The sequence below is a fragment of the Peromyscus eremicus genome, chromosome 8a, assembly GCF_949786415.1.
Source record: "Peromyscus eremicus chromosome 8a, PerEre_H2_v1, whole genome shotgun sequence".
Taxonomy (NCBI): domain Eukaryota; kingdom Metazoa; phylum Chordata; class Mammalia; order Rodentia; family Cricetidae; genus Peromyscus; species Peromyscus eremicus.
In genome coordinates, this window is record NC_081423.1 from 97,266,797 (window position 1) to 97,288,422 (window position 21,626).

General features: G+C 48.9%; 2 protein-coding genes and 3 non-coding genes across 6 annotated transcripts; 3 read left to right on the plus strand and 2 right to left on the minus strand.

The window, feature by feature from the left end:
- The first annotated feature begins 4,688 nt into the window (after positions 1–4,688).
- Mrpl58 (mitochondrial ribosomal protein L58) lies at positions 4,689–11,987 on the plus strand. 2 transcript variants are annotated; one of them, XM_059272088.1, is made up of 8 exons: positions 4,689–5,114; positions 5,222–5,292; positions 5,978–6,272; positions 8,884–8,920; positions 10,587–10,646; positions 11,189–11,271; positions 11,360–11,529; positions 11,741–11,987. In XM_059272088.1, the coding sequence occupies exons 3-8, from the start codon at positions 6,081–6,083 to the stop codon at positions 11,823–11,825; spliced, it is 627 nt and encodes a 208-aa protein (XP_059128071.1). In that variant the 5' UTR covers positions 4,689–5,114; positions 5,222–5,292; positions 5,978–6,080; the 3' UTR covers positions 11,826–11,987. The 2 variants fall into 2 exon arrangements, with proteins under 2 accessions (XP_059128071.1, XP_059128070.1); XM_059272087.1 differs by having other exon boundaries at positions 4,689–5,292; positions 5,944–6,272.
- Positions 11,988–14,153: 2,166 nt separating this feature from the next.
- Trnar-ccu (transfer RNA arginine (anticodon CCU)) lies at positions 14,154–14,226 on the plus strand. Its single transcript has one exon. It is a non-coding gene; the product is annotated as a tRNA-Arg (tRNA).
- Positions 14,227–14,384: 158 nt separating this feature from the next.
- Trnar-ccu (transfer RNA arginine (anticodon CCU)) lies at positions 14,385–14,457 on the minus strand. The gene has a single exon. It is a non-coding gene; the product is annotated as a tRNA-Arg (tRNA).
- A 391-nt stretch (positions 14,458–14,848) lies between these two features.
- Trnar-ucg (transfer RNA arginine (anticodon UCG)) lies at positions 14,849–14,921 on the plus strand. Its single transcript has one exon. It is a non-coding gene; the product is annotated as a tRNA-Arg (tRNA).
- Positions 14,922–16,669: 1,748 nt separating this feature from the next.
- On the minus strand, positions 16,670–21,554 carry Atp5pd (ATP synthase peripheral stalk subunit d). Its single transcript, XM_059272090.1, has 6 exons — positions 21,431–21,554; positions 19,793–19,923; positions 19,227–19,323; positions 18,192–18,263; positions 17,001–17,063; positions 16,670–16,870 (listed from the first exon to the last, which is right to left on the minus strand). The coding sequence occupies exons 2-6, from the start codon at positions 19,912–19,914 to the stop codon at positions 16,739–16,741; spliced, it is 486 nt and encodes a 161-aa protein (XP_059128073.1). The 5' UTR covers positions 19,915–19,923; positions 21,431–21,554; the 3' UTR covers positions 16,670–16,738.
- Positions 21,555–21,626: the final 72 nt, after the last annotated feature.

The following is a 21,626-nucleotide window of genomic DNA, read 5'->3' on the forward strand; positions in this document are numbered from 1 at the left end:
TGAAAAGCAGAGAGGGAAGAGACTGATACGTTGAGGGAGCACAAAGGAAGAGGAATCAGACCAGCCCCTGCCCATTGAGACCATAAGACAGTTATAGGAAAACAAGAGGGCCATTTATCTCCTGGTGTTTTCAAACTTACATTCCATGCATGTAACACTCACAACTCCCATCCATTCTCGGGGACCCGTCTTCTCCCAACAGTGTGGAGAGGACAGTAGACACCACTGTGAACTTCTTATCTGGGAGGCATGTCTCACCGAGTCTCCACAAACAGCCTCCTTGAACTCTGGAAGGGAAGAAGGTGCAGTGTGGGGAGCACAGAGCCGGGCCCCAAACTGGTGATTACATCAACTAACAGCCTGGGTGGTTTCATGTGAAGCACGCATGAGGCAGTCGGAGGACAGCTTGCGTTGCTGACAGGATGCTCCTATTGCAGCCACCTAAGTGCTGCGATTACAGGTGTACGTCACCACACCACAGCAATTTCTGCTACTCCCTTTCATTGAACCAACACTTTTCTAGATCCAGGGCTGAACCCGGTCAATCACTGTGGTAAGGAAACCAACCACACCTCTGTTTCAGCCTCTCTGCAAATCATAAGTTCATACAGAAAGAGAGAGAGAGAGAGAGAGAGAGAGAGAGAGAGAGAGAGAGAGAGAGGGAGAGATGGAGGCTGTTTCCAGGGGACCAAGCAGGAAACTGGAGGTAGGGAAGGATGCAGTTTCCAAAGGGACAGCTTTGCCCTTTCACTCAAGTCACTGCTCATCCCTCCGGGAAGGAAAAGAGGTCCAGAGAGCTTGTCAGAATGGATTTCCTACCCTCTGGCTGCAGAGAAAAAAAGCTATCAGCTCTTAAGGAGCCTGCGTGCACAGCATCTCTGAGGAGCGCTTGTTGCATATTGACTTGTGCTGACTCTGTGGCAAGTGGTTCTAGTCTGTTTAATACCCGCAGGAACTTCATGTTAATTCACAACAAATGCTCTCTCTCATTTACTGAAGCTCAGAGGTTAAGTGAGCCATTCAAAGTCACCCAGAAATATTTCAACTCAGGCTGAGGGATGTAGCTGATGGCAAAGTGTTTCTCTAGCATGTGCAAGCTCCCATGGTCTATCCCCAGCACCACACACACACACACACACACACACACACACACACACACAGAGAGAGAGAGAGAGAGAGAGAGAGAGAGAGAGAGAGAGAGAGAGACTTAGACTGCATTAAAAGTATTTCAACTGAGGCCATTCCTCACTACACATTCCCTATGCCCACAACATATAGAGGTTTTGGGTTTTTTGGTTTTTGAGACACAGTTTCTCTGTGTAGCCCTGGCTGTCTTGGAACTTACTCTGTAGACCAGGTTGGCCTCAAACTCAGAGGTCTGCCTGTCTCTGCCTCAAGAGTGCTGGGATTAAAAGCGTGCGCCGCCGCCACCACCAGCTGTCTTGACATAGAGTTTTAAGGGACCACCTGACTTAGGTCACTCAGGAGAAGGGAAATCCTGTGGATCCCTTCATATGACAGTCATATGCCAACTCACAAGCTGTACAGCTGGGCTGTGTTTACAATTCCTCAGCTGCCAGGACTGGCTTGTTGATTCTTAATCCTTTCTTCATTTTTCCTTGAGTGAATGCCCCCTTCCTGAAGCAGCATGTCAACCCATCTAACCTTGGGAGGGCCAATGAGGGGAAGTGGAAATCTGGCTTCAAACTTCAGTGCCAGCCTTTTCATTGTTATTATTTAACAGGAGATCTTGTTACATAACTAGGCTGGCATGAAACTCACTGTGTAACACAGGCTGGCCGTGAACTCATAGCAATCCTCCTGCCTCAGCCTCCCAAGGGCTGAAATTATAGGCATGCTCCAACCACACCCCACTTAGTGCTCGCCTTTATCCAGGGAACAGGTGTCACCTCATAGGCCCATTTCTCCTCCCCAGGGCCCCGTACTGAATGGTTCCTGGCAGCAGCCAGTGAGAAGAGCCTGCCAGCTGCTCTTCTCCCGACTCCAGGGCAACCTGCCTCTCATTCTCTGCTCTATTCCCATCTCTCCCAGAATCCAGGCCACCAGATGGCCTGAGCAGGCTGTGTTTATTTGGAGCCATAAAAATGTGAAGCTTCCTTTTCCTTCAACCCGTGGGTCAGGCACGGTTGGAGTCATAGCTCGGAGCAAAGATACCTTGGCAATGCTCTGATTTCATTATTCGTAATCCATAACCTGAATGTCTGGGTTTGCTACCCTGAGCAGCTTATTCTGGTCACTATGGAAACGTCTCTGCTCCCACTGAGGTTCTGGGAATAAGTCAGACATGGAGGGACCCAGGAGACTCCTTCTAACCCAGAACCCCAAAGGAATATGTCAGTTGCCAATGCTTAGTAGTTCGAGTTTACGGAGTGCCTAGGGGCTGGGCTGGTTTATCTCTCCAGTAATGCTGAGACAGTAAAGACTTGCTTCAATGACAATCTCCTATTCCAATCAGCCAGTGTCCCTGAGGAATATTTAAATTGTCCCAGGGGCATATTTTTCTAGGTAATGACACTTTCTCCTAAAATCAAACTCTTCATTACAAGCTAACCACAAGTATTACTAACAATTGCTAACATTTATTAGCCTCTGTTTTCATCTACACACAACCCTAACTAAGTAACTTAGCCAGGGATTAGTCACTTTCAAACATCACTCGTTTTCCCTGGAGCCTTAGCGTTGGAACTTCACCAATTCTGGCTTTCATGCCTTAACAACAATATGAAATGGCTCTGCTTAACCTGGAGTCTTCTGGATTCTTACCTACTTCTCCAGCTTGTCTTATTATGTAGAAGAACCCACTATGCTGCTCCTTAAAGCTAGAGGCAGGGAAGAGGGCCGTGTTTAGAAACATTTCCCCCACAGTGATCTGCCTCCCACACTAGGCTGGGTATAAACTAGGCCATCCATCACAACTTACACATGGGCCGGGCTGACTTTGGTTTTTTGGTTTTGGTTTTTTAAGATTTGTTTATTAGATATACAGTGTTCTGTCTGCATGTATACTGAAGACCAGAAGAGGGCACCAGATCTCATTACAGATGGTTGTGAGTCACCATGTGGTTGCTGGGAATTGAACTCAGGACCTCTGGAAGAGCAGCCAGTGCTCTTAACCTCTGAGCCATCTCTCCAGCCCTTACAGGCTTTTATGGGGGCGGTGGGAACAAACAAAACAGAACAAAACAAAAACACCTAAATCCCTACAACTTAACTTGACTGGAACTCAACTTTCAAAAACAAATTGCCATAGAATTCACTTGATCCACATTTGTGGTTTGTCTATGGTGTGCCATGCTCTGCATGCTTGGGATATAGCAGAGAGCCTGCAATCTATCTAGGAGACAGGAAATTATGTTAGAAAATAAGACTGGGCCTTGTATGGTGGCGCCCACCTGTGATCTGAGCATCTGGGAGGTAGAGGCAGGAGGATCAGGAGTTCAGGGCCAGCCTGAGTTATATAGGAAACCCTGTCTCAGAACACAAACACAAACCAGACCTGCTCTATATAGTGAGTTCCAGGCCAGACAGGGTTACATAACTGAGACCCTGTCTCAGTATACACACACACACACACACACATACACACACACACTCACATTCCATACATAGACAGTACAAATCAACCAACCATTAAACTCAAAACTTGTTAGTAAACTGAAAAAACTCTGGGTTTGGTGTCCCGGGTTTCAGCACCAAATGTAAGTAAATTGATGGCTAAAACTGCAAGGAGACAGTTCAGCCCTAGAAGGCAAGGTATCCAGGACACCTCAGAGATACTCAGGACAAGAGCTCTGCCCTGAAGGTGTCCCGGACACCTGGAGCTGTTTAGCACAGCTCTGATGGCTGAGACTGAAAAGAAACAGCCCAACCTTGGAAAAGGTTTTCTGACTTCTTGGAAGAGTCAGGCCTGGAACTGCTTCAGCAAGGAAGGGTATCCTGACTCTTTAGGAAGGTCAGGATATACCTGGTATGATGGTATGATGGGGGATGGTCTCCCCGCAGGACACAGCAATCCTGCTCCTCTCCTGGAGAGCCACAATCTCTGGCTCAGTGTTACCAGCTCTTTCTCACTCAGTACACTATGGGACGTCCCAGCAAGGTTCTTCTGTTCAGCTCCTCCTTGCTCAGTCCACTATGGGACATCTCAGTAAGGTTCTTCTGTTCAGCTGTCAATGAAGGTCTTCACCCAATACTCTTTTGAGAAAGAGGTTTATTTGGGAAGGAGGAGTCCAGGAAAATAGCTGCCTCTACCAGGGTGGAGAGAACAGCTCACAACTGAGTGGGCAGGGCGGTTTATATAGGATGTCTAGAGGGTGGAGTCAACTGTGATTGGTTAGTTTATTTTCTGCCCAGGGATTGGCCAGTTTTGTGAGCAAGGGGCAGAGATGGCCCTGATTTCAGGGCCAAACTGTGTTTCTTTCACTGGCCTTTCTTGGCTTTTTGACACTACCTCTAAGGCCAGAGCACATTTCTTTCACTGACTCTGATTCTAGGGGCCAAGAGTGTTATTTTGGTACTAGTCTCAGAGTCAGGGCATATTTCCTGAGTTCTGGGTTTGGGGATAAAGTGTTCACTTCTCTGGCTCAGGTCTCAAACACAGGCTGTGTTTCTTTCCCTGGTCCTGGGCACTAGAGCCAGGATTCTACTGTCCTGCTCTGTGATTGGTTGTTTTCACAAGTCAGTTGGACAGGGGCAGAGATGGCTCTGATCTGAGCTAAATTGCGTTTCTCTCACTGGCCTTACTTAGCTTTCTGTCACTACCTCTAAGGCCAGGGCACATTTCATTCACTGACTCTGATTCTAGGGGCCAAGAGTGTTTCTTTGGTACTGGTTTCAAAGTCAGGGCATATTTCCTGGGTTCTGGGTTTGGGGATAAAATGTTCACTTCTCTAGCTCAGGTCCCAAACACAGGCTGTGTTTCTTTCCCTGGTCCTGAGCCCTAGGGCCAGGAGTCTGCTGTCCTGCTCTGTGATTGGTTGATTTCACATGTCAGTTGGACAGGGGCAGAGTTGGCTCTGATCTGAGCTAAACTGTGTTTTTCTCACTGGCTTTATCTGAGCAATCCTTTCCTAGTTCTGGGCTCCATGGTCAGGGTGGATTTCTCTAGCCAGCCCCTTTTCCCTACAAAAACCACACACACAAAGATTGGCTCGTTATCTATCTGTCTGTCTGTCTGTCTATCTACCCATCTATCCATCAGAAGCAGACTAAGAATGTGGCTCACACACTGAGAAGGGATAGGAGAGGGCAGGGATAACCCAAACTGAGCAGGTAAGATTATTTATTTATTTAAAATTTATTTATTTGGTTTTTCGAGACAAGGTTTCTCTGTGTATCCCTGGCTGTCCTGGAACTCACCCTGGAGACCAGGCTGACCTCAAACTCAAACTCTGCCTCCAGAGTGCTAGACTTAAAGGTATGCCCCACCACGGCCCGGAAGTAGGTAAGATCTTATAGATGTATTTGGTTAGGTTGCTGGGTCCGGACTCAAAAAGAACGGATTCAAAAAGAGAAAAGTGTGTTTCTGGGAATGTGGGATCCAGGGCTTGTTTGTTCATTTATGTGTTTATTTATTATTACTATTATTAGTAGTATCCTTGTTGTTGTTATTTTTAGTTTTCGAGAGATTTCTCTAGGTAGCCTCGGCTGTCGTGGAACTCACTCTGTAGACCAGGCTGGCCTCAAATTCATAGAGATCCGCCCGCCTCTGCCTCCCGAGTGCTGGGAGTAAGGGTGTGCCTCACCACTGCCTCCCAGCTATTTGGTATTTTTACGACAGGGGCTCACTATGTAACTAGATTAGGCTAGAATCTGCCTTAGTGACGGTACTGCAAGCGAGCACCACCAAGCCAGACAGATACAGGAGTCTTTTTAAAAGAATCTCCCGTTGTTGGTCGCTGTCTGCCGGTCAACCTCTGCCAGATGCCAGCTGGGTCCCCACCACCACCACACCTAGGTGGCCAGCCCAGGGCGCGAAAAACCAGGCGGAACTCAGGACGCGAGCGCAGCGCCAGCTTGCGGACCACGGGGAGTGTGCGCACCGGAAGCGGTCCTGAGAGATGAACATGGCGGCCGCCTGGGGCCTGCGCTGGGGCCTGCACCGAGCTGGAATCTTGTTGCTCCCGCCGCCCGCGCGCTGTGCTCGCCACGCTCTGCACAGACAGGTAGACGGCACCGAATTCCAGAGCATCTACAGCCTGGACAAGCTCTACCCCGAGTCCAAGGGCGTGGATACGGCCTGGAAGGTCCCGGTGAGCCGAGAAAGGCGGGACGGAAAGGGCGGTTCCTCTCGCTGCTAGGTGACGCCAGGAAGCCGGGCGGCGTGGAACCTTTTGGTTGCTGAGGGAGAAACTGGTCGTCCTAGCAACCCAGGTGGGAGGGATGGGGGCTCTGGGATTTTAGGGTGTGGTTGCAGCCCTCGTGCTTCGAGTAATGCAGGCCCTGGGAGAGAGCCTGCCACCTACGCATCCTTCAAAATCACCAGCTTTTCCCCGTTTGTTTTCCGGTCTTTAGGCCCACATTCTATGGAATGTGAATTATGGACCTTCAAAGTGGACAATAAAAACTGAGGTCCGCAAGTTGTAACGTTACTCGGTCTATTTTCCCTAGTAACGTCAGGAAGCCAGAGACAAGGTTGTTCCTTCAGGATCCATATTTAGCCTGCTGTGTGTAGCTACACTGCATTGGACCAGTGCAGGAGAGAGAGAATCTATTGAGTTGCATCCATAGGATTGAAAGAGCATCCAGTATTTTCATTCATTCACTCACACTTCATTCATTCACCAGACTTCTCTTGAGAGCGTACAGTGTGAGCACTGATAATTTGGGGCAGAGCGTAGTAAAAACAAATCCTACAGCTGTGGAGCTGATGGTATACTAGAGGAAGACAGACAAAAATAAACAACAAACCCAAGTAACACTGCATGTGATACTTTAGAGAAAAATAAGACCCAGAAGGAAGAAGTAAAGCCAGAGATGCAGCTGCAGGTTTCTTACCAGTTTGTTTTGACAAAGGATCTCATGTAACCTAGGCTGGCCCCAAACTTGCTACAGAGCTAAGGGCAGTCTTGAGCTCCTGATCTTTCCACCTTCATCTCCCAAGTGTCAAGATTACTGACATGTGGCCTATTTGTTTCTTTTGAGAAAGGCTCTTTAAAAGCCCTGGCTGGGCTCTTAGTTTGTAATGATCTTCCTGCCTCTGCCTCTCAAGTGCCGAGATGATAGGCATGCACCACCAAACCCAGCTCAGAGTTGCAGTTTTAAGTAGAGTGATCCGGAAAAGCCCAGCCTGGAAGAAGTGGGGCATAGTGGCCTGCATTTGTAATCCCAGCACTTGGGAGTCAGAGGCAGGAAAATCATAAGTTCAGGGCCAGCCTGAACCACATGAGACCTTGTCACGGGCAGAGGACAGGAAGGCATGAGAATCCTCAAGCAGCATGATGACCAAGTGCAACCACTTCAGGACTGTAGTATGCTGGACAAGTGTGGCTGAGCAGGCCAATCTGAGGAAGGGAAGCCAAAGAGGAGAGAAGTGGGTGGAGGCCAGGAATCCAATGATACGAGCTTTACAAGATAGACTGTGTATTACAGAGTGTTAGAGACAATAGCCTGAAGAATGGCAAGAGCTAGAAGGTGAGCTCGAAGATTGCAGTAACATAGGCAAGAAAGGATTCGCAGGGTGGAAGCAACAGGAGTCTTGCAGATGGTCATATCCTGGGCATATAGGAAGGAAGTCTCTAGGATTTGCTACTGGGCAGGATAAGTGAGAGCAAGCTGTGTCTGTGGGACTGTAGTTGAGCAAAGAGGTTTACTTGAACCCAAAAGCTGGGAGTCACAAACATATATGCCATTTTCATCAGCTTAGAAGGATGAAATGTTTTAGGGAGGGAGAAAAAAGATTTCAGTGGCACAGCAGAGTTTTAGCCACCACCACAGAGCCCCTGTAAAGGAATGTGAGGTTGAGGATTCCCCTCCCCACTCAAGTTAAAGATCAAAGGAATAAAGGCATCTAAGGGGGTGTGGATGAGGATGCTTTGGGCTTAGAAGCCAGAACAGCCTCTGGGGGTGGTATTTGCTGGACCTTGTGGTCCAGAGGACTTAAGGTTGGAGGGCATGCTGCGGAATGAAGAGCTTGGGGGAGAGAAGGCCCGATGGGAGTAACTCAGTTTGACACAGGCCCTCCAGGCAAATGAACCAGGATCTGTTCAAGGCATAGTGCCTCTGGTGCCAGCTTCCCATGGCACCAGAAGGGGCAGGGTGGCCCACTAGGATTGTTGCCCCAGGTTGGCAGCAGGCATTGGTGTTTAGTGCCCCTCGTGTGCTCTTTGCCTTGTCTCACCCACCCCATTCCTTTCCCCATGAGCCAGGCCGCTGATAGTACCCAGCAATAGCTTAAGCCATGGCCGGGATGGCTGGAAGCATGAGCTCCATCATTCTAGAGGAGTGCTCCAGAGGTAGTGCCTGAGTCGGGGATGGTTTGATAGCGTGGTTTTGCTGGAGGCCTAAAAACAATAGTGCATAACTTCTTAAAAGTGTTTATTGCATTTGTTTAGTGTGTGTGTGTGTGTGTGTGCGCGCGCATGTATACCACAGAACGTGTGTGGAAGTCAGGCCAACTCATGGGGAGTTGCTTCTCTCCATCCACCATGTAGGTACTCAGGAGTGAACTCAGATTGTCAGCCTTAACTTTTAGGGAGTGCTTTTACCCACTGAGCCATCTCTTCAGCCTAAAATATGTAACATTTGGCTTGTAGCTTTACACTTTTTTTTTTTTTTCTGTCTTGGACCAGTTAGGAGTAGTCTGACAAGGACTTCTTTTTTTTTTTTAGGGACTTCTTTAACACTATGTATGTTATATTACAGGAGCATGCGAAACAAGCCAGCAGTGACATCCCTCTAGGTAAGTAATGTTATTGAAAATCAGTTATTTTAGGCTAGGGGGCTAACTCAATGGTAAAGTACTTGCCTAGCCTGAGATCGGCCCTGCAGTCAGCCCCAAGCACCACACATACAAAGCCATTTACCGAATTTCTCACATGTTCCTTCTAGATCTCACCAGACCAGTGAAGCACAGTAGAGAGACGAACCGTGGGTGTGAAAGGAGCCCTTGCAGCATAGCTTAGAATAGTGACCAAATGATGACCTAGCCATGCATGTAGACTGCAAGGTCTGCCCACATGTGAAGAGCTCTTGATGTGCGGACGATTTGGAACTTTCTTGATGGTATAGGGGTTAGTGCTGTGTGAAGAAGGAAGGTACAGGGGAGTAGCAGCCCAGGGCATTGCCTCATCACAGTCTCTGGGAAAACAGGCGTGCTGCTGAGTGGACAGTGGTTGCCTCTCTTGGCCTCCTGAGCTCTCTGGAGGTTCACATGGCATTCCGTTTCAGCAGACTCAGCCGCAGCCACATGACCCACCTCTCTTATATGCAGGAGTGCTGGGCTCCATAGTGCAGCCATTCCCCTGCAGTACCAGGTACCTTTGTTATTGAGTCAGAACAAGATTTAACTGGCTTTTCCAAAGGAGGAAGACCTGGGAGGTGGTCTCAAGATGGGGCACTGTCCCCTGCCACTGTGCTGTCACAGGACCTCAACACCCACCTTGCTGTGGTTTACCAGCTGGTCCTCTCGCAGTTCGTTGCTTCTGTGTCTCTCCTACCCAGACACTGTCGAGGCCTTTGCAGGAGATATAGAAATGGGAGGAAGGAACCTCGTCTTCCAGTTTAAAAATAAGCAAGCCGGGCGGTGGTGGCACACACCTTTAGTCCCAGCACTTGGGAGGCAGAGGTAGGCAGATCTCTGTGAGTTCGGGGACAGTCAGGACTACACAGAGAAACCCTGTCTCAAAATAAATAAACAAGACAGACAGAGAAGCTGTAGGACTTTGTCAAGATCATATATAGTTAGTGGCCACACTGCCTTTCAGGATGAGAGCTCCCGAACTAAAGATCAAGTTCTCATCCATCCAACACATAATTTCAACCCAGACTATCAGCTAGGCCCTGAGAACACAGTCAGAAACAATACTCTCTTGTCCCCGTCCGACTGTGTAGTCTACACTGAAGGCCTCAAACTCAACATTCTCCTCCCTCAGCCTCCCAAGTGCCAGCTTTACAAGGAGTGTGCCATCCCGCCCACCTAGCCATGTCCTCTTGAGCTTCTAGCCCATTGTGATTCTATATCCATCACTCTTTGAACTACGTGAAACTAAGTTTGTCCCTTAGCTTGAGTCTTCACTTTAAAACAAACAAACAAAACACAGAAGGATTTGGTAGAATGTGCTAGACTTGGGTCATAACTTTACTTCCTCCACTCTCTGGGAGGCCTTGGGAAAGTCAGTTGTCCTGATTCTAGTTTTGATATCTTTGGATGCTGTCCAGCTTTACTGGTGTGTGTGTGTGTGTGTGTGTGTGTGTGTGTGTGTGTGTGTGTGTGTGTGAGTGAGAGAGAGAGAGAGAGAGAGAGAGAGAGAGAGAGAGAGAGGTGTGTGATCATCACATTGACTAAATTAGCACTTTACATGTTCAGCCGTGGGGGACCCTCATGTATGTGTTCTCCTGTTTTGCAGATCGATTGAGCATATCTTACTGCCGGAGTAGCGGTCCTGGGGGGCAGAATGTTAACAAAGGTACAGGCACCGTGGTGCTCCCTTCTGCTGTAACTCTAGCTGGGAGAGTGTGGGAGGGGGAAGTCCGCATTCACATTCCTGTGGAATAAAGGGATTTTTCTGCGACAGCTCACACACCTCCAGCTTACAATAATCCCTTTGACTCTTCTGAATGTGGTCCGATTGTCTGGTGCTCAGCTGTAGGTTGCTAAGGCTAGGATTGGCTTTTGAGGGTAAACAAAGAGAACTCACAGCATGAGCTGGCAGCCTGCTTGGATCCACAGAGAACAGGTTTCCTTTGCTCTCGTGAAACCCGTCCCCCTGCTCTTTTCAGAGTCCAGTAAAGCTGTTACGAGAAACCCTGGACATTTGGATACCAAAAGTCTGGTTTTGTCCCAAAGGGAGTAGCCTTGTGGGTTTGTTCCATGGCTAGCTTCGACAGAGGCTAGAATGTTCCTGGCTAAGTAGTTGGCTGCCCTTTGCTTCAGAACTGCCCCTGAATGCCTGGGCAGTGTGTCCTCCGGAGCGTCTCAGGATCCCTGCTCCTTCCTCCCCATCCACAGTGAATTCCAAGGCTGAAGTCAGGTTTCACTTGGCCAGTGCAGACTGGATTGCTGAGCCCGTGCGCCAGAAAATTGCTCTCAAGGTACTCATCCCTTTCTGTCCCTGTGGCTCCTTGGGGTGGGGATAGGCTTGTGGGCCTTTGTGGTGTTTCTCATTTTCCTCCTTGGCAGCATAAAAACAAGATCAACAAGGCAGGAGAGCTGGTTCTTACCTCCGAGAGCAGTCGCTATCAGTTCCGGAATCTGGCAGAATGCCTACAGAAAATTCGAGACATGATTGCTGAGGCCAGCCAGTTGCCCAAGGAGCCATCCAAAGAGGACGCTCAGCTCCAGAGACTCAGGTACAGAGGGGTGGGTGAGAGGAGGCAGGGTCGAGTCCAGGAGCTCCCAGCGGGGACAGTGGGGAAGCTGCTGAGAGGGGCAAGGTGCTGCTGACCCAGGCTCAGGCGCACATCTGGCTCCTGCTGCCTGGGCTGCTCTGCTGCCCCTCAGCTTCCAGCTTTGAAAAGCACTGATTGCACATCTGGGCCTCACTGGCGTCTTTTGTTCCAGGATAGAAAACATGAATCGGGAAAGACTGCGACAGAAAAGAATAAACTCTTCCATAAAGACGAGCAGGAGGGTGACTGTGGACTGAAGTCACCACACTGCCAGCAGAGACTGGGGTGTCATGCAGCTCTGCAGAGAGCCGCCGTACCAGGGGAGCCTTGGCAGAACGTTCCTCGGGAGGGGAGGCTACAGGTCACCCAGGGCAGCCCCTTAGGTGGCCACTTCATTTATTACTGGCTGCAATAAACTCCTGAGCACAGCTGTGAGCCTCACCACTCGGTCAGAGCTTTGTAACAGGGCTCCTGCCTCCAGCCCAAAGCCGCCTCACGGTTTCCGTGACAGCCATAGGGCAGCAGAGGATGGTGAGTCCATCCTCAAGGAGCAAAGAGCTGGAAGGGCTGGGATACGTGAGCAGGCATTTGAGCTGGACCTTCAGAAACACAAAGCGACTGAACGCGGTGGGCAGGAGGAAGCTGGTGGCAGGAGGTGACGAGGAAGCCAGGGACTCCAAGTGGCAGGTTGTGCAGGAGACTTAGGAGGCACACTGGGGAAGAAGACATGGAAGAGCCTGGAAATTGGTTTCGCTCCCTCCCCAGGCCAGAAGGTTGGGGTTTGTTTACTTACTTGGCAGGTGGCATCTGTGTGACACACGCACATGAGGGTTAAAGAGCAGCCCGCCCGCAGAGTCGCCTCTTCACATGGGGATGGAACTTGCTTCAGGCTGAAGGCAAACATCTTTACCTGCCAAGCTGTCTTGCTGGCCCTGATTTTATTTATTATTATGAGGAGGAGGCATACATGAACCACAGTACATGATTAGTGGTCCGAGGACAGCTTGTAGAAGTCAGTTCTCTTCCTCTACCATGTAGGTCCCAGGGACCAGTCAGGCTCGGGCACAGCACCTTTACCTGCTGCTGAACCATCTCACCAACCCTGCAGGTGGTTTATTATGCCTTTCCCCCCCAAATGATTTACTTTTAAAAGCAAAAATAAGGGCCAGAGAGGTGGCTCAGCACATAAAGGCACTTGCTGCCAAGACTGCCATGAATTGATCCCTGGTACCCGCATGGTGGAAGGAGAGAACTGACTCATGAGAGTTGGCTCCTGACCTCCACCAGCTTCGTGAAGCATTCATGTGCACACACAAATATAACTTAATTTCTTTTAATCAGATAAGCTCTGCCCTGGTCAAATGTCCCAGAGACAAACCAGAATTTGGATTCTATATTAGCTTGAAAATTGAGCATCATTAGTGTCAGACAGGAGCCACTTACCTACAGGAGGTAAAACACTGCTGGGCCTCAAGGACATTCTCTAAATTTGGTTTATTCTTCTGCCATCATTTTATTCTTCTCCAGGGTTCTGGCATGCAAGAGAATCCATGCCTAAAATTTAATACCTCCAAGTTGATAGGAGCTGCCCCTGGGCTTGGGTGGGGTTTTAACAATTCCACTATCAACCTTGTTGCCAGTTCCCTGGGTCCATGCTGAGCCCAGTGGCTCCTTCATCACTGTCACTACAATGACCATGACTTCTGTTTCTTCCCAATCTGCACATCGCTCCAAATGCTCTCAAACCTCAGTGTCCTCAAGCATTAGCTCTAAGCATGTTGGGGTCGTGGTCGGTGTAGTCTCCCACCCCCAGCTGCAGCATTTAGTGAAGTCGCCGTTGAGAAACACACCAGGTAACTGTTAGGATTAACTACAGGGAACCATTATTCCACACAGATAAGTCATTTAAACAAACACTTCCTGTGCTCAGTTACATAGTTAAAAATCATACTCGCCTCCTTTCAAGCCTCAGCCCTTTCCCAGAACCTCAACACCTACCATGAAGCCATTGCTAAGCCCCTGAATTAAACTATACTTCCCAGACTGCTCTGCACCTGCATTCCCTCAGGGTTTTGTTTGTTTGTTTGTTTAAGTGTCTTAACATTACTAAGATTTCTCTCTCTCTCCTTGTCTGTCTCCCTTCCTTCCCGCCCCTCTTTTGACTGATGCCGGCTCTCTCCGTGCATTATACATTTGCAAAGAACATACATTGTATATAAATGTTTCTGTCGTTATGAAAGGATCAGGAAGTTTTTCAGTGCTTATATTTCAATATTGTCAATATTGTGACTGATACTTATTTCTCATCCTTTCTGGATTGGAAGGAAGAAAACAGCCGGGGAGTGGGGGAGGGGGGCCGCCGGGAATTAATGCCGTGGAAACTTCCACTCGTTCCCGGTCCCGGTGTGCGGGCGACCTCAAGGTACCCCCTTGGCCCTACCCTGCACACTCGCGTCCCAGCTCGGACTTGAGTTCTCGTCCCAGCAGCTCCCCGGCAACAACCAAAAAACGCATTTAAAGGGAAGCATAGCCACGGTCGTGTCAGCATCCATTAGGTCGGAAAAGGCGACAACCACGTGCTGTGGGCCCCAGTGGCCTAATGGATAAGGCACTGGCCTCCTAAGCCAGGGATTGTGGGTTCGAGTCCCACCTGGGGTAGAAATTGGTTGTTTGCCCTTCATTTTTTAGCCTTCAATAGCCAGATAAATGGAGTCCACAAAAAACATGCAAGACTACGAGGGCCTTGATAAGCTGGGGTGCAAGGCGAACCCAGACTTGTGGGACACACCAATTTGTCTCCAAAATTAAGACTGTACCACCCCAGGTGGGACTCGAACCCACAATCCCTGGCTTAGGAGGCCAGTGCCTTATCCATTAGGCCACTGGGGCGCGATAAAAAGCTGTGTTCACGTGGTCCGTGATAGCGCGGCGCGCTGACGTGGCCAACCCTATCCGGGAACAGGAACTGAACGCCTTGGCTCGGGCCTGTGGACCCGACACCCAGCTCTCACCAGACTCAGAGGAAAGGCGGGCGACGACGCGCTGCCAGATGGGAGAGAGCCGCGACTCGGCCGGTGGGCACACGGGGCCGACCGGAGAGGATTTGAACTGGCCCGAAGTCAGCTGAGCTATCCGCCAAGACGTACATCCGCGCCGCTCAGCGGCCCGCAGCGGGGCTCGCATGCCGCCCCTCGGGAGTTACAGATGCCAAGGCATGCCATTGGAGCGGATCTTGTTCTTCACCAAATAATACGTTCTAGTGAAGAGAAAAGCTCAGTGAGACCGCGTGGCCTAATGGATAAGGCGTCTGACTTCGGATCAGAAGATTGAGGGTTCGAGTCCCTTCGTGGTCGAAATGTTTTCATCCCTAATCGGTCCTTCCAAAATTGAGTACTATTTAGTTCATTGTTTTAAATGGGAAAGATTTCCAGAGACACTGCAGAACTCTGGGCATTTAGCTTTGGAGAACTTCCTGTTGTGACTCTATTATTTATTTACCTTTTAAAAGGCAGATTATAGAGCACTGCACCCAGGAAGTTCCAGTGTCCTAATGTGTAAGGCTTCGTAGACAAGGGATTTGGGGCTCAGAGTCTCATCTGATACAATTTGTTTCCTGTTGTTTCTTTTAAATTTATTTTTGTGGCCAGGCAGTGGTTGCTCTTTCTTTTAATCCCAGCACTCGGGAGGCAGAGGCAGGCCGATCTCTGAGTTCGAAGCTAAAGAGTGAGTTCCAGGACAGCTAGGACTACACAGAGACCCTTTCACGAAAAACAGAAACCAAAAATTTGTGGTATGTGGTTTTCTAGGATCAAACTTGCCGTCCACCTACCTTAACCTCCTGAGGGCTGGGATTGTAGACCTGTCAGTGTCCAGTTTGAGGGCTTCAATCATGCATGTATGTTAACATGTATGTAAATGTGTAACTAGTTAATTCTTGAATGAGACAATCCACCAGGGAAAATGCCCAATTTATCCTCTTCTGCTGCTGAGGTGGTCCAGTGAGAGTACAGCCTTTGGATGCCTCTCAGATAGGTCGGGGACCCAGAACAGTAGAGAGGTTTTGCCCCTGGCACACCCCTTGTGCTTCCCCACACAGCACAACCCTTACCATCATGGAGGGGGAGGGGTGGAGGGAGATCAGGTTAAGCCCTGCCTTAACAAGGTGTGTCACCAGGGGTCGGGAAAAAGCATGGCTTTGAGAAGCTGGCCAAGGTCCTCACTTCCTCGCTTTCTGCTTGTGTTCCTTTAGCAAAAGATTGGTTTGTAGACCAGGCTGGTCTCAAACTCACAGACATCCGCCTGCCTCTGCCTCCCAAGTGCTGGGATTTAAGGCGTGCACCAATGCGGCCCAGGTGTTTTGTTGTTTTTCACAGAGGTGGGACAGCCGTAATTTCTAGACTTCTGAGGCAAAACGGTTATTCTGATAAAACATTGTCTCCTAAGGTGGATTATCCCCAAATGTACACAAGGTAGCAGAGAGCTCTGTTGACATGGAGCTCACAGATGTTCACAGGTGGCTATGCCTTTAATGTCCTGAACAGCAGACTACCATACCAAGTTATCCCAAAATTATGGAGCTGGCACCCCACTGGAGCCGAGTGCCAGCTCCTGCTGTTCCACTGGCGTCATCCATTTTCTGGACTGTGCATCCAAACCCTCCCTTGGCCATGCTCTCCCTACAGAATTTAAGCTATAGCAGGTGAGATGGGGGTGCTTAGATATCTAGAAACTTCCCAGGCTATCTCTTTAATTCTCACTACAATCCTGATGCTTGTGAGAACAGTAGAATCCCAAGACAGTTAACTCAGCAATTGTGTTGGGCACAGGTCCTAACTTCAGGGCTGTCTCCTCCAACCACCTTAACTTTTTCATTTTCCCATTTTGTGTGTGTGTATGATGTAGAGAGCAGAATGCACATGCAGAGGTCAGACTGTCCTCACCATAGTGTGGTCACAGGCTCTGCTGTTCAAGGTTCAGCAGCCCTGAGGCTACAGTAACTGGTTCCCTACAGTCTGTCCCTTAGATGACCGTTTCACAGAATAAAATGCTTCTGGTGGGGCCACCTCAGAAGAGTTCACCCACTGAAAGACGACACCCCACGCTATGTAAATGTTTTATTTTAATGTCCAGAGTTTTAGAATGAAAGGCGAGCGCTCCCTCCTGGCCTGTTTCACAGGTTCTCGATGGGCTGATGAGGCCAGTACGGGTACTTCTTCTTGTCCAGCTTGGTTTCTGGGAAGACTTCATTCAAGTCATCAATGGTCATCTGATCAAAGGGGACGATGTTCTTTATTTTCTCCAGCTAGAAAGAGCAGACATGAGTTAGCCCTAGGAAACAGGCAAGGCCACCAAGAACAAAACAAGAATCCAAGGATGGTCACTGCCAAGGGTGACAGAGACAACGTGTCACAGAGGCCATGGCTCATCCTCACCTGCGCCTCATATTGCCGGATCCTGGCCTGGGATTCAGACACAAACGCAGCACAGGTCTTCATCTTTAAGAGAAAGGAGAAACTGTTCTGAAACCAAGTGACAGCCTGCCCCGAGGCACGAGCAGCTCCGGCCTGCTCATTTCCCTGCTATCTAAAGAAGAACACGCTGACCTAGCCTGAGAGCTTTGGAAGGGGGCAAACCACAGCTTTCCCAACACCCACAAAGCAGCCAGGCAGAAAAGCAGCTTAGGATTGGTCACTGCATAGTCTCGGCAAGTCACATGACTCTAGGGCCAGGTTCCAATGTTGACCTGAGGTATTTTCAGACAAATAGATATCTGAATGCTGAATGGATTGTTTTTTAAAACTGAGGTCCTGTTTTTAACAGATCTGCTGGGTGTAAAACTGACACTGAGATGCATGTGTTTACAGAACTCCCAACAGATGATGTAATCACTGGACACACTGTTGTCACACTCACAACAGTGACTCTCCTATTAGCTCACCCCACCTCTCCCTAAGCAGCCTCTCAGCCATCCATCACTAAAGATTAACTGCATTTTCTAGAGATTTATACAGACAAGGCTTCACTGTGTAGCTCTGGCTGGCCTCCAACTCCGAGATCTACCTGCCTCTGCCCTCAGAGTGCTGCATATGAAGGTGTGCACCTCTAGGCCCAGGCTCGTTGGCTTCTTCTAACCAGCATTACCTTAGATTAACTCATGCTGCTGCATTTATTAGCAATCCTCTTGGTTCCTACAACACTCTAACCTTCAATTTAACTCACTATCTACCCTTCCTACTAATGACAATAGTCATTAAGAAAACTTTAGGAAGCTGGGCGGTGGTGGCGCACGCCTTTAATCCCAGCACTCGGGAGGCAGAGGCAGGCGGATCTCTGTGAGTTCGAGGCCAGCCTGGGCTACCAAGTGAGTTTCAGGAAAGGCGCAAAGCTACACAGAGAAACCCTGTCTCGAAAAACCAAAAAAAAAAAAAAAAGAAGAAAACTTTAGGATCTGATCATAGTGGTGTATGCCTATAATCCCCGCACTTGGGAGGCTGAGGCAGGAGGATCACCATGACTTTGAGGCCAACCAAGGCTACACAGTGAGAGCTTACAAAACAAAACAAAAAAAAGACAATTTTGGAGGAAAAAACCCAAAACAAACAAACAACGTGCCCGCTACTTACATCCTCCTTTTCCTCACTGTCCACCAGGGCTGTGTATTTATCCTCGGGCACTGGAATCTTCAGGGCATTATACTAGAAACAAGAACAAAGCAGTCACCCTCGTACCCAAGAGCCCGAAGGGCTGAATGCCTCTACTCCTTACAGACCACATGAAAACACCCCATCCCTTCCAATCTCTGGTACTGTGGTAGGAAGAGTTGGAAGATCTCCCCAGCCCTGTCACTAGTCACTCAGGAAACCTCCCCACTTCTTTATCACAGGTGCTGCTTCCCTCACCTGAAAACGGTTACAAGACTGGTCACAGCCACTTAGCACCCTGCAGTCTAAGAAATTCTTTTTCACACAAAACCGTCAAGGACTGCCTAGCAGGAATCATGTTTGCATTACGAAGGTAGAAATGGTTGTTAGGAGACTGTTTAGTGTTACGGCCCTGGTACTGTATGCTAAGCGACAAAGAGCAGGCCTTCTAGAAGCATCTTCAAATGAATAAGCAAATGAACTCTGGACATTGAGACTTAGTGTATAAGCATCAAAAGACAGATCACTGATGGGGCTAGAAAGATGGCCCACAGGTGAAGTGCACTGGCTGTTCTTCCAGAGGAACCAGATTCAATCCTCAGCACCCATAGAGCAGCTCAAAACAGTCTATAATTCCAATTCCAGGAGGTCTGATAGCCTCATCAAGCTTCCGGCACCAGCCATGTACATAGAAATACAGGCAGGCAAAAACCCCATACACATGAAATTAATTTTTTTTAAAAGAAGAGAAGGAGACAGAAGGGCCAGGGAAGTGAAAGAAGGGGAACATGTTAGTTTATGAAAAGGAGGCAGGTAAGGGATCTGAAGGGGAACTTGGGAGAAGTGCTGGCCCTGGCAGCCCTCTAGCTCCTGGGAGCAAGGTTACCCTGGACTGCTGAACCCGGGACTGTGACTAGACAGGTTCTAAGGCCACTTCTGCAGGGCCTTTGGCCACACCCACTTTTCCCACCTCCCCTCCCTTAACAAGATCAAAGCTTTAGTTATCTGAAGGCTTACCTTCTTTTCAAATTCATCCACCAAGCCAGCCTTGGCCACATTGGCCCTGTAATAAGCCCAGTCAATCGCTGGTGGTTTCTCAGACACAGTAGCCAACCTGCTCATATGGAAAAGTAAAGTCAGGACTATTCCACAAGCAACAGACACTACTCACACAACAATCTCCCTAGTCTTTATCACACTGGAATGTCAGCACACATTTCTCTGAAGGACCACCACAAAAATGCCAAAAACAAAAAAAAAAGCTTGCATTTACAAATCACATCCATTTCTTCACTTGGTCAGACTACTAGAAATGCCTGTGTAGTGCTGGCAAGATGGCAAGTGGGTAAAGCCTGGCACTTGTCGCTAAACCTGAGGACATGTGTTCAACACCTGGGGCACACATGGTGGAAGACAGAGAGCCAGCACCCACAAGCTTCCCTCTGTTGTCCTCATGTGCTCCATGGCACACAGAATGGCAGAAGTGCACTGATATACATACTAAATAAATGTAATAAATGTCAAAACATTGCTTCTAGATGCAGGGACAAGTATGGGGGGGCTCTTTCTCACAACATACTTACCTGGTATGGAGGGTCTCACTCCAGGACTTTAGGGAGTTTCCAATTGTCTTTTGGTTTCGGGGTATAATCTCCACAAAAGCTACCCAATCAATGGTTTTTAGAGCAAATTTACGCGCAGCCATCTTGGGATCCTAAAAAACAAAGCAGGTCAGATTAAACAATGCCTTTGGAGAGAACCCCTGAAGGAGAGCGTTTCAGAGAAATACAAATCTTTCTAGAGACAGCTCGGCACGGTTTAAGCATTTGGTGGTCTAGTCAACAGCTAAAGGAATTAGGACTTTGTGGCTCAGTTGTTAGAATGCTTGTCCAGCATGGGCAAAGCCCTGGGTTCCATCTTCAGCACCACATAAGCTGACATGGGAGGTAGGAGGATGAAAGTTCAGGGTCATCTCTGGTTACACAGTGAGTTCAAGGCCACCCTGGGACACATGATAGCCTGCTTCAACCCTTCCTCTAGCCGGACCCTTTATTATTAGAAACCCATTTCTACTTTCTGTTCTACATGTGTCTTTGCAAACAGTGCTAAAGGACATTCATACACTGTACAAAAGTTAAATAAATAACAAAATAAATAACAATTGTGCCTTATCCACTGATTTCCCACCATACAGAAAACTGACAGAGAAAATTTGACAAAGCTTCAAAAAGAGAAGACAAAATTTCCTCATCTGCAAATTAGGGGAAAGAGCTATTAAAAATACCAAGTGAAACTGTAGACATCAATTTGCCCTAGTTTCATAAGAGACTTCGGGGGACTCTCAACCCCTGCCCTACACTGGAACCTTCATAGTCGCGTCATATTGTCCACAGCACACATGCCTTGCATTTTCAGAGGCATTTTTACACAACAGTGAGAGAAGAAAGTGACTGCAGCTGTCTTTAAACCAAAACAAGACAAAATACAGGAAATCACTACGATCAGGTTTGTAAAGTGGAAACCATCTGTACAAGCTGAGTGGATTCCAGGCGACGTGGAGGATACCTTCCTAAAGATCAAAGTTGTCAAATGCCAGTGCCCTCTTCCTTCCTTCCCTTCTAGAACAGCTTATGTCTCTAGGAGGGGAGAGGCTAAGGGAACTGTCAGGTGAATAAAGATGCCAAAAATGCACTTTCCTAGGCACGAAGGGGAAGGAGTCACAGACGTTTTGTTGTCTGGTTAATCTCTAGCGCCTGGAACAGGTCATGAGAATAAGGAATGACCAATGGTTATTCAACCAACCGGTAAACGAACCTGAGACAACTTAGTATTACCCACACTGGAATCCTACAACCTCCATAGGGAGGGGAGGACGCAGCGCTGCAACCTACGAGGTGTCCTGTCCCCTGAGAAAGCTATCACTATGGCTACGTGATGGTTCCCCGACCCATACACTGCACTCCTGAGGTCGCCACAGTGTGAGACACGGTTTGTGGCAACATCTAAATCAAAGGTGATTGGCCAAATCATAGCCAGGCCCCAGCCTCGCCCCGCGGCGAAGGTGAGCAGGGCGAAGCCGTGACCTCGGGAGCTCGGCCAGCGGGGCAGCTTGAGGGCACGACGTCCTCCGCGGAGGTGGAACAAGCGTCAAAGCGAGGTCTAGAGCACCTAACGCAGAAGAGCCCGCGGGGACTGGACTCAGTACCTCGAACCCCACTCACCTTCACCGACCCCGGCGGACCGCTGTCTCCAGCAGTAAAGAACGGAAGTGGGTCGCCGGAAGTTCTCCCTTCGGCTAATCCGAAAGCGCAATGGACAGGCCTTGTTTTACATGTCAGCCAATGAACACAGAGTCTGCCTCAGGAAGTCCCGCCCTCAAAGGCGGGCACAGCGCCTGCGCAGCCGGAGTCTCTGTTG

Coding starts and splice junctions, on each gene's coding strand:
- Mrpl58 (XM_059272087.1), top strand. CDS start 6,081: ATGAACATGGCGGCCGCCTGGGGCCTGCGCTGGGGCCTGCACCGAGCT. Junction 8,921..10,586: donor CAGCAGTGACATCCCTCTAG/GTAAGTAATGTT, acceptor CCTGTTTTGCAG/ATCGATTGAGCATATCTTAC. Junction 11,272..11,359: donor GCCAGAAAATTGCTCTCAAG/GTACTCATCCCT, acceptor CCTCCTTGGCAG/CATAAAAACAAGATCAACAA.
- Atp5pd (XM_059272090.1), bottom strand. CDS start 19,914: ATGGCTGCGCGTAAATTTGCTCTAAAAACCATTGATTGGGTAGCTTTT. Junction 19,324..19,792: donor AGTGAGACCCTCCATACCAG/GTAAGTATGTTG, acceptor CCATATGAGCAG/GTTGGCTACTGTGTCTGAGA. Junction 16,871..17,000: donor TCCGGCAATATGAGGCGCAG/GTGAGGATGAGC, acceptor TGCTCTTTCTAG/CTGGAGAAAATAAAGAACAT.